Source organism: Alligator sinensis, unplaced genomic scaffold (genome assembly GCF_000455745.1).
Source record: "Alligator sinensis unplaced genomic scaffold, ASM45574v1 scaffold707_1, whole genome shotgun sequence".
NCBI classification, from domain to species: domain Eukaryota; kingdom Metazoa; phylum Chordata; order Crocodylia; family Alligatoridae; genus Alligator; species Alligator sinensis.
The window spans coordinates 257,555-269,295 of NW_005842065.1; the positions used below are offsets into that span (position 1 = coordinate 257,555).

General features: G+C 48.9%; 2 protein-coding genes across 4 annotated transcripts in view; one reads left to right on the forward strand and one right to left on the reverse strand.

Moving 5' to 3' along the window:
- The window catches only part of VAV1 (vav guanine nucleotide exchange factor 1), a 60,170-nt gene that overhangs the window by 41,942 nt on the left and 6,487 nt on the right, over positions 1 to 11,741 (reverse strand). For all 3 annotated transcript variants that reach the window (XM_025203945.1, XM_025203946.1, XM_006023343.3), the window contains exon 2: positions 4,891 to 5,007. In XM_025203945.1, the coding sequence (XP_025059730.1) occupies positions 4,891 to 5,007 (117 nt within the window). The remainder of the gene's footprint in view (positions 1 to 4,890; positions 5,008 to 11,741) is intronic.
- The window catches only part of SH2D3A (SH2 domain containing 3A), a 24,132-nt gene continuing 23,710 nt past the window's right edge, over positions 11,320 to 11,741 (forward strand). The window contains exon 1 of the mRNA XM_025203947.1: positions 11,320 to 11,346. Coding sequence (XP_025059732.1) covers positions 11,335 to 11,346 — 12 coding nt within the window. The 5' untranslated portion in view covers positions 11,320 to 11,334. The remainder of the gene's footprint in view (positions 11,347 to 11,741) is intronic.

The window sequence follows — 11,741 nt, forward strand, 5'->3', positions numbered from 1 at the left end:
ATTAACATCAAGGCGTTGCGGGCTAGAAGGCGGGTGGTTGGCCCAAGAACAGGTGGGTGGGCCACGGAGATCGGCCCAAGTAGGCCACCTGCTACACTAAGCTTCTGGGCTTTGCTGATTGCCTCCTCTCTTCTTGCTGCTACGTGTCACGGTGTTTTAAAGCCTTCCTCAGAGGCATTGGTTGTTGGCTTCAGCCCAGACTAGGTGTGGTGACTGGGCTGTGCCAATGCTTCTGCAGGGACTCAAACCCAGACAGTCTTGGCTAGAGGGTCTTGCCCTTCCCTGCTCAGGGCCTGACACCATATTTAGGGTCAGGAAGCAATTTTGCACCATGGTCAGATTGGTATGGGCTGGAGAGGTTTTGCCTTCCTCTGTAGCAGGGGCCATGGCCTCTTCTTGGGATCTCAAGAATATATTAAGAACCCTTTATAGAAGCAGGACATTGGGCACTGTGGTTCTCTGATTTCCCTGTGGCAGATTCAGCTGTGATGTTTGGTGGTGAGTCAGGGTTGATCGTAGTTTTATGAAGAGGTCAGATGGTGGATTTGTGTAGGATGGTATGGATAGGGATGATCCTGCCTCAGGTAGGAAATTGGACTAGGTGTGACCTCTGGAGGTCCCTTCCAGCCCAACTTCTCTAGGATTCTATGATTCAAAGCCAAAATAAATATAACTATTTTTTAACATGCGCTAATTTGCTAGCTTCTATATTAAGTTTAAAAAACATAAGAAACTAGGCAAAAATAGTGCAAAGATAGTGTTTGATTAGACTTCAATTCATGTCTCTCATTCAGATTTGGAAAACAAAGTCTAGCCTTCTTGCACATCTTGGCAGTGCCTCCCATACTTCACTGTCAGTCATTTCTACACCTGAGTTAATCTGACCACACCCAAGCTACAGTTTTTGCTAGAGCTAAAAACAGTCTGTGAAGCTGTGAAATGGAAGAGAAACATTTTCAAGAATGGCTGACAGATAGCGACATTGCAGAAACAAGGATCATTTAAATGGTGGAACATCACAACCATTAAAAAGGAGAGAAGGTTGTTAACACCTGTGCAATGGAGAGATTAGCAGAAATCAGTTAGGTCCTAATGAGCTGTGAAGTCTGATGGTTTGATCAGCACTGCCTGAATAGAAATGCCACTGCTTCTCCTGGGTAGCTGGCTCTAAAGTTTGCATGGAGCAGAAATCAAAGTGGGGGGTGGTAACTGCACCATTGTATCTCCCAGATCCACCCCTGGGAAAAATGAAGAAAAAAAAATTATTTTTTTTTTTAGTTCTGGGTAGGGACAGAGCTATATCTTCAGCTCACTCAGCCACCCACAGAGATTGTCTTAAAAAAATCAGGAATTATTTCAATGTAAGAATAAATATTGTGCTGTTTTCCTTCCCAGTCTCGTGTCTGGGTTATCAGAGTTTCCAGTGAATCCCACTGCAAGGCCCATAGAAAGAAACACACTGTTTTTTCTTAATGATGGCCGAAATTCTCACGTCATCCCGTGCCCTCTCCCCGCCCCTCCATGATGAGAAGGAAAGGCCTGAATCTCATGCTAAAATAAGACAATATGGTAGCTGCTGTGTGTCACTGCCGGATTCCAGGAACCAGAGATTAAAGAGAAAGAAAAAAAAATCGCCTCATATCAGGAGATAAAAATTGCGAAGGCTGGTAATCTCGATCTCATCGTGAGATAAGATCTCATGGGTTGGTGAGCACAGAGTTGGCCACATCGCAGAGTCTGATGGAGACTCCTCACCCCAGAGGGGCAGGACTATTTCCCTTCAGAAATCTCTACTGGATCACAAAGCCTTTCACCGACAACTGAACTGTTCACTGCTGTTGCACAAAGGTTTTTACCTACAATGATGAATATTTCAATTCAAAAGTCACTATTATTTTTCATCAAACAAGAATTTTCAGTAAAAAAAAAAATCACTGTTTTTCACAAAGATTTTAGCAGGGAAACTTCCTCTCCAATCTTTCTGTCCCTTCACAAAGCATATTCACCAAAAACTTTGAGAATTATCCTTTAAAATCCCTGTTTTCCCCAAATATATTAGCAGGAAATAATTCCCTTCCAATCTCACTCTCCTTCCACAATCATTTTCACAGAAAATTGCAAGAATTTTCCTCCAAATTTACCATTTCCCCAAAATTTTCATCAGGGAAAAAAATCCCTCCCATCTCTCTATCCTTTCACAAAGATCTTTCATTTAAAATTGCAAGGATTTCCCTCAAAAAATATCACTATTTTTCACAAAGATTTTAACAGGAAAAAATTTCCTCCAATCTCATTATCCTTTCACACAGATTTTTCACCAAAAAAAGCAAAAATTTCCCTGCTAGAAGCATTATTTTTCCCAAAGGTTTTAGCAGGAAATAACTCCCCTCCAATCACAAAAGAGAAATCTCCTTTCACAAAGATTTTTCACTGAAAATTGCAAGAAGTTCCCTCGCAAATCATTCCTCCTCACAAAGGTCTTAGCAGGAAATATTTCTCCACCAATCTCACTCTCCTTTCTCAACAATTTTCACCGGAAACAGGAAGATTTTAGAAGGGAACTTTCCCCTCCAGGCTCACTGTCCTTTCACAATGATTTTCACTAAAAATTGCAAGGATTTTCCTCCAAAAAGTCACTATTTTCTCTAAAGGTTTTAGCAGGGAAAATTTCCCCGCTAATCTCATTCTCCTTTCACAATGATTTATAACTGAAATTTACAGGATTTCCTTCCAAAGATCAATATTTTTCACCAAGATTTTAGCAGGGAAATTTCCCCTCCCATATTGTTCACTTTTCACACAGTTGGTTCATTGAAAATTGTAAGGATTTTGCTCCCAAAAGTCACTATTTTTCACCAAGATCTTATCAAGAAAAAATCCCCTCTAACTTGCTCTCCTGTCAATGGTTTTTCAACAAAAACAACAAGATTTTTCCCTCCCCCACAAAATTTTAAAAATAATGATTTTTGCACAAAGTCGTTGGCTCAAAACCTCAAAAACTGCAAAACTTTCCCAGAAAAATCCCCAAGTTAACCAAACTCCAAATATTTCACCACCATTTTTCCACCCACACATTTCATTCACAAGCCCCCTTCTGCCTCGCCAGGCCACACAGATAACTGGAAATAGCCTTGCAATTTTTTTCTTCCTCACTCATTCCTTTTCATGATCTTTCTCCTGTTGAACCCCACTGCTCCCATGATAATCATCGCGATTCCTGCCCCCTCCACCCCCACCACTGGCTTGTGAAAACCTTTCCCTTTTCACAAGTGGCACTGCCATCTGATGACCCTCTCACTCATTCACAAGGGTTTTCCCCATAAAGCCCCATTCTTCTGCCCAGGAAAGTGCCTCCCTTCAACACCCACCCCACAAATCGCCGATCTTGCTGACTTCTCCCGTGAAAATTCACACCAATGAGGGAGAGTGGGGAAAAAGAGCTGGGCCCCGTTTCAATTGGCTCCAAGTGAAAACACGTGTGAAAGGGTCATGACTTGAGGCCCAGAGACCCGAGGCACCAGGTGTGATCAAATAACTTCACTCAAGGCTTATGATGGCATCTGCTCAGGGTAGTTATAACTCACCGAGGTTGAGGGTAGGCCCTGAGGGAGGGATGGGGGCACGGGTGGGGCACAGACCCGGGGTTTGAAACCTCAGGTGTTAACAGGAAACTAAAATCAAGGTTCTGCTGGTCTGATATGGGTGGGAGAGCAAGGGGGAGGCTGGGAGCCCTGCCAAGGGGACCTGTTCATTTGGGCAGGGTGCTTCCAGCTCCCCCACCAGCCTTGCTGGTGCCCCCCTCACTCCTGACCCCCAGCCCCTGTCCCCCCAGCCCTGCCGGGGCAAGGCTGCATGGGGCTTTCAAAGCAGCAGGTTCAAGCAGGAGTCAAGAGATGATCCGGACACCTGGGTTCCATCACCAGCACAGCAGAAGAGTGTGGTTTAGTTGCCAGAGCAGGGATGCTGGGGAGCAGGACGTTTGTTTGTTGTTTTTTTAATGTTCCAAATCACATCAACCAGATCAATTCCAAACCCATGAGTCAGTCAAAAATCAAATGTGGCCCTGCTTCCAGCAAACATCATCCACCCCCACCTGGGGCTTCAGATGCTTCCAGATCATTTGACAAGCATCCTATGTGCAGGCCCAAGTCTGAAAGCTTGGGGTTCGCACGCCCCCAAGTTTGGGTTGCCTTCAGCCAGGTGGCCACAGGAGCAAGCTAGGGAGGAGTCTCCCCTTTTCCATAAAGCTGGCATGTAGCCAAGATCCTCCCACGGGAAGCTGGCCAGTGGGAAGCTAACTATGGAGGCTGTCATAAGGAGTCCTGTCCGGAAGTAGACAAGGGTGCAACCCTCCACTACACAGTACCATTTTAACTGCATTACCTCGGTCAGTGTATTTCTCCTGCCACCATTGTGGTCATGGTATTTCCCCTGCCAGGTAAGTCCTGCTGGGGAGCAGGATGCCTGGGTTCTCTCCCCAGTAAGGGGAGGGGAGTCTAGCGAGGTAGAGATGAGGGACAGAGCCAGGACTCCTTGGTTCTCTAGCTGTGGGAGGGAAGTGGAGTCCAGTTGGGGGTGAGGAGGGAGAGGGGAGTCAGTGCTGGGAGAGGAGCCCAGCAGGGTAGAGTGGGGCATGGGATGCAGAGCCAGGACTCCGGGGTCCTCTCCCAGCAATGGGAGAGGAATAGAGACAAGTTAGAGCGGTACTGGGGGACTCAGGGCCCCTGGGTTCTCACGGTCTGGCTCCACTCGGGGCAGAGACCCAGCCCCCCACCCCACTCCCTGCCCTGCTCAACCCCCTGCACACACCTGGGGAGCACCACATCACCTGCCTCAGTTTCTTCCCCCACCTCCCCCTGGCTCTGGGTGTCGCGGTGGCAGGGAACAAACCTTGGCAAAGTCCTGGACGTCAAACAGGTCGAAAGCCTCAAACAGCTCACTCTTGCGCAGCCCGAACTTCTCGCCGCAGGTGGACAGGAAGGTCCGGATGTTCTTGAGACACAGGAACTGTGGAGGCAACGGGGGGCAGGTGTCAGGCCGGGGACAGCTCCCGGGGGGACAGGCGGCTGCTCAGGGCCCCCATCCCCACTGGAGACCTGAGGAACTGCCTGCGTGAGATGTGATACCGTAATTTCTCACATACCACATGCCCCTTTCCCCAGCCTCCAGCACTGGAAGAGCGACTTATGTGAGGAAAGTGGCTTCTGCGCTGGAATGGAGGCATGGAGCACTGAAATGGCTGCAGAGGCTGTGACTGGTTGTGGGCATATTGGAACGGCTGTCAAGGGCTGTGATTGGCTGGAATGGAGGTGTGGGAGCATTGGAATGGCTTCCAGAGGCTGCAATTGGCTGGAACAGAGACACAGGGACACTAGACTGGCTGTTGAAGGATGGAATTGGCTGGAATGTAAGCATGGGGGCATTGGAATGACTGTTGTGGGTTGTGATTGGCTGGAATGGAGGCACAGGAGCATTAGAATGCCTATCAAGGGCTACAATTGGTTGGTGGGGGTACTGGCTGTTGGGAGCTGTGATTGGTTGGAATGAAGGTACAGAGGCATTCAAATGGCTGGTGGGTGTTATGATTGGCTGGAACAGGTCTGAACCTCAGGCCTGCTTGAACTCACTTCTGCTCCCTTGATGAGCTGGGAGCACCTGTAGGGGTGTGAGTTCTGGGCTGCTTTTTCTGATTGTTTCTATTTTCTTCTGATTTTTCCTGACTTTTTTTCTGGCCTTTTTCTGGTTGCTCTTGTTGTTCCATTTTTTCTTGGTTTTTTTTTTCTTTTTCCCTGATTTTTTTTCTGGGTTATTTTCCTGTCATCTGTTTATGTTTTCTGATTCTTTTCATTTTTACTGATTTTTTTTCTCTTCTCCTGATTTTTCCTTGACTTTTTTTTTCTGTTTTTTTTCCCCTGAACTTTTTCCTGTGGGTTCCCCCCACCCCTCCTCCCCTGCACCTTTTACTTGCTTTTCATCCTGACTTTTTCCTGGGATTTTCTTCTGCCCTTTTCCTGCCCTCCCCACCTCCTTTTTTCCTGTTTTTATTCCTGCCCTTTTCCTACTTTTTTCTCTGACTTTTTCCTTCTCCTCCGCCCCCCTCCTCTGACTTCCCATCTTGTTTGCCTGAACTTTTCCTGTTTTTTCTTACTTTTTCCTGGTTTTTTCCCAACTTTTCATGAACTTTTCCTGCTTTTTTCCCCTGACTTTTCCTTGGTTTTCTTGACATTTTCCTGTTTTCTCCCTTGACAGCCCATGAGCTGGGTCTCATTTCATCCCAGAGAGGCAAGGCTCTGCCAGAAATCCAGGCTACCATATTGATATACCTACCACATGCCCCTGAATACCTGTAGGGCAGCGAGTTTTGGCCAAAGGCAAGGCTGATATGGAGCATTTCCAGCTCTCCTGGCTGGTTTACAACCCCAGCCCCCCATGATTGTGTCCCCGCAAACCCTCCCCCCAGGGCCTGAGTGAGGCATGCCTGTAACACCCACAAGACCCACGTGATCAGCTGAGCTCTGAGCCAGGTCTGGGACCAGTGCGGGGTGGAGGGGCCATATATTAATCCTCAGCCCGCCCACGCCATGACAACAAGGTATGGCTTTGGTCTCTTTACCTCCAGCAGAGCTAGAAAAGACCTAGAGCAGGGGAGGAAGGGGAGATTGGCAGAGGAGATGAGGGGAGAAGGGAGAGTGGGGGGCAGGGGAAGACCAGGACACCCGGGTTCTCTCCCCAGTGGAAGGAAGGGGACTTTTTCAGCTTTCCCAGCAGAAATGGGGTGGGGGGTCCAGGTCTGGCCAAGCCCGGAGAGAAGAATAAGATTCTGCTCTGTCTCATCTCTTATGAGCTCAGCCATGATGATGGAGCTGTAATTCATCTGCTCTAGGGACCATAGCCGAGACCCAGATCCCACTGCATCCCAGCACTGTACGACCCAACAAAGCTTGGAGCTCCTCGTGTCTCCAGACCTCTTTTTTCCCTTTCCCAGCATCAGGCATCATCAGAAACTCTAGGAAATTGGGACATATCCCTTTAGGTGCTGCATGGCCTCTAAAGGTGCTCACTAGGTTCTATGATTGAAGAATCCTCCAGAGACCAATCGGGGCAAGCTGTGGCAGGGGAAGACCAAGCTCTTGTGGGCTTCTAGGTATTCAGGAAACATGGTGGGAAAAAGGAGGACCAGACCCTCAAAGCCAACCATCTCCTTCGCCCCTTCATTCTTCCCTGGAAATGAGGGAGGGAGGGGACTCACACTGGCTGTTGCAGTACAGGCCTTATGACACACTTGGATAACAGATCTCATATTCCAAGCACATTGCTCCAGGCTCTTAAGTTTTTGTAGGGCTGCAGGATTTGCATAGAGGTGAGGCTGGCCAATGGGAAACCCCTCAGTGCTTTGCTCTGGTCTGGTCTTTGCAGCTTCCAGGCCTCAGAAATGACCCATCCAGCTGATTACGCAAATGGTTTATGCCCAGAGATTTGCATAACAAATCAACTGGGGGTGTGATGCACCATCCAAAGGAAAGAAGCAAGCCTTGTGCTGGGAAGCAAGCCTGGAGGGCTGGCTAGCAAGGGCACCATAAATATTTGTATACCACATGCATCTTTCCATACCCCACCCCAGATTTCTTTCTGTGCTGGAAGGAAAGCATGGAGATGTTGTCCTAGCTGCCATGCTGCCCTCAAGAGAGGAGGGTGGAGCTGGCTGGTGAGAGATGGAGTTACACAAGTAAATCCTTTTCCATCTGCTGCCAAATTAGCAGCAGTTTTGGGGAAAGAAGCCAAAAGCTGCTGCCAATGTGGCAGCAGCAGTGAGGGGGGGGTATCACTGTCACTTTAGCTGATGCTATGGGGGAAAGGATGCTGCCCCTGTGCTCCAGCTACAGCCATGACAAAAGAAATAATTTTTCCCTTCATTTTGCCATCTCAAAATGAAGTGGGGCCACGTGGTATGTCAGGAAATACAATAACATCATCCTAAAGAATAGGTATGGAGAGAAAAGGATTTTTAAGGGGATAATGATAGCTTTAAGGGCACTATTTTGGCCAGGTCAAATCAAGTGTCAGGGAATTCCCATGCTAACACCTGAGGTGCTTAGGCTGGGGGGAGGGGGGTCTGTGACATGGTGGCTGAATCACCCCTCGCTCCCAGGCCTCCAGACCTTGCACTTGGGGCTGTTGCTGTGGCTGCGGCTGACTCACAGGCCGCAGTGGGAGGAGGCAGAGACCAAGTCTCTCCTGCTTTTGAAAATCTCTGTGTTCTCCCCTCCGCCCCCTCCACTTCCTTTTCCTGTCCCCTTCTCTCCTTCCTCTATCTCTACCTCCCTCTGCCTCTCCTCTTCTCCACCCCTTCCCCCACCATCTTAGGCCCAACTTGTAGCAGCTCCCCCCCACCCCCAAATCCCCAGGGCCTCAGGCTCAGTTCTGAAAAAAAATCAGCCCTCCAAAATCATCCCTTGTCCCCCATGCAACTCCACCCAGCTCCCACAGCTATGGAGAGAACCCAGGGCACATGTGTCAAGTGAGGAGGCTGATTTTCTGCACTGGAATGGAAGCATGGAGACGTTGTGCTAGCCCCCTCCAGCCCCCAGGGCCTCAGGCTCCCTCAGGCTGAGGCCTTTAGCCCCAGAACAAGCTCAACCTGGCAGCAGACGCACATCCCAGGGCCAGGGTTTTGCTTTTGGCTTCCTGAGAAGTCTTGAGGGGCAGCGAGTTCAAATGAGAAGGCAGAAGGCAAGGAGCAGGAGAGAGGGAGGCTGGAGTCTTGGGAAATTAGCTCTGGCATCCTGCTTGAAGATGGTGATGGGAGTGGGGTTTAGGACAATGTAAAGAGTCTTGGGCTGCGCAAGGTCCTGTGCATTTTTAGGGGCAGCAAGGTCATAGAGAAGTTGCGCTGGAAGGGACCTCTGGGGGTCACATCAGCTCTATCCAAACCATCCCAGACAAATCCATAGTATAATCTCTTCCTAAAACTACCATCAGCCCTGACACAGTATCAGACATCAGACCAGAAAAACCAGGGGGGGACCAGGGCTGCCAAGATCCTGTTATTAGAGAAAGGTTGTTAATAGACACTCAAGGCAGAGGCCATGCCACCACTATGGAGGAAGGCAAACCCTCCCCAGTCCATACCAATCTGACCAGGGAGGAAAATTCCTTTCTAACCCCAAATCTGATGTGGGTCTGAGCCTGAGCAGAGGGACAAGGCACTTTAGCCAGGATCCTCTAGGTTTGAGTCCCAGCAGGTGCATTGGCACAGCCCAGTTGCCATCCCCAGCCTGAGCTGCAACCAACACCCAGCGCCTCTGGGGGAGGCTTAAACCCCGTGACGCAAGTAGCAAAAGTGTGGGGGGGGCAACCAGCAAAGCCCAGAAGCCTGGGAAATCCCTATAGCAGAACACAGGCATCACTACACCTCCATCATGCCTGACCAGTGGCTGCCCAACCTCTCCTTGAACCCCTCCAGTGATGGAGAGTCCACAGCTCCCCTAGGCATCTATTCCACAGCCTCACTGATCTGATGGTGAGGAAGTTTCTCCTGGTCTCCAATCTAAACCTACTTTTCTGCAACTTCAAGCCATGTTTTTGAGTCTTCCTCACTGCAGCAAGAGAGAAAAAGTGTTTTCCCTCTTCTTTACAGCAGCCCTTAACCTCAAGTCTGCTCTAATGCATTCTCTGACCCACCGGCAGGAACCGCTGCAGCTGGGCAGACCTGGATCTGAGCCCTGTGGCAGAGGGGTCAGCAAGAGGAATTAGGCACCATGGATCAGGCAATGGCCCCGATCTAGCTGTTATGGGCCTGGAGAAGCAGGGCACTGAGATAAGAACACAGTATACCCCCCAGGCTGCTTCCCATACTGGGAATTGGGAGTCAGGCCCTGTCCAAGAGGACCTAACTGCCAAGCTAAACTCATGTCCTCACCAAAGCCAACGCTGTCACCCCAGCCACGCCACTTCCTCTCCCCTGAATGCCATCCCATTGGTTGCCCAAATTATGTGACCCTGTGAGACTCTTCTGCTCAAATCCCTCCAGCCGCAAACCAGGTGGGAATCAAGAGCCAGCACAAGGATCTCCTGATCGCCTTCAAAAATTGCATGATACTTATCAAAACACCGTTATTTCCTCACATATAGCATGCCACCAACTAAGATTTTTCCTTTCAGGCAAACTGTGAGGAATGGGTCTTCTTTAAAACCTGCACCCCCAAGTTTCATTTTCCAGTTACCAGGGAAACAGCACATAATGGATGCAAAGAAATGAGGTACCATATTTCCCCACATACCACACAGTTCCAAATAAGACACACACCTTGTTTGAGTAAGGCAGAAGGAAAAGATGTTTCCTTTTAACTACAGAATTCAGAATCAATCATTTCCTTGTTCAGGAGACACCCCAATTTTCAATGGCTGATTTTCAGGGAACTCGTATGTGAATAAATATGGCATAATAGCAACAAAGCCCTTTTTTCATTGGCTCTTTGAGGTTGGGAGCCTGGATTTGCATTTTTTTAGACTTCTGCCTGGCATGTTAAGGAACTTGATTATTTTTTTTTTCAAATAAAATTCTTACATCAGTGCATGAAACCAGGCCTTCAAAGAAATCACCAGCATTTGCTAATGCTGGCAATGCTGGGTTCTCACTTCCTCGGTCATTACCATAATTTATCACACATCATGTGCCTCTGAATAAGCCACGCCTCTTGTTTCAGGAAGGCAGAAGGAAAAAAGATTTCCCCAGACTCATGGTGGAATGCTGACTGGACAGTTTTAACCCTCTCATGGCCACTGCCAAATTGACAGCATTTTTGGTCACTCAGTAAATATGGTATTACTAGTTACCCATACTGGGGCATGGGATTGATTGCTGCTAGTAGTACTTCAGGCAGGCTCACCTGGAGGTTAAGAATCTCCTAAAGAGCCACAAGTTCAAATCCCAGCTCTGCCACTTTATAGCAGTTTCCCAGGCCTCAGTTTCCTTATCTCGAATAGGCAAGATAAGAGCTCTTCCCCACTTCACAGGCAAGGAGAAACCAAGGAAGCAGTCAGATTTGGTCAGGGTTATGTCAGGCTCTGTACAAATAAAGACACTACCGAGGCAGTTCCTACCACAGACAGAATATTACTAGAGGCTGGAAACAAGCACCTGAAAGGGCTCAAACAGTAGCAGGCAAATGAAGGAAACTCCCCCTCCCCCACAAACTGCATGGCTTCTTTTCTTAAAGAAACACACCTCACGATATCTACCCCGCTCTCAGGATTTTAGGTGGGGGGATTCAGGTTTTGGGAGGCTGCACTGGGACTGGTGGAGCCATACTTGGATTCAGGACTGCGGACTGCATGTGGATACTGGTAAGGCCATACTGGGACCAGAGGAGGCAGGCTGGGATTGGCAATGTCGTACTGAGACTGGTGATGCCATATTGTGACTGGGGGCTGGTGATTTCATCCTGGGGTTGGGGACTGATGATGTCATCCCGGGACAGGAAAGCTGGGGATGCTATACCAGGACTGAGGAGCTGGCAATGCCATACTGGGACTGGGGGTTGGCAATGCCATACTGGGACTGGGGAAACTGTCATACTGGGATGGGAGCTGATGCATGGAACTCACAGGACCCAGTGGCAGAAGGGCCTAGGATTAACGCCCCCAGCATGCCCACCCTGCTCCCCTCCACCAGCCCCCGTGTTCTGCGCCCTGGGAGGGCTGGGCCGGAAACAGGAAGCCATGCAGAGGGATGAGAGCAG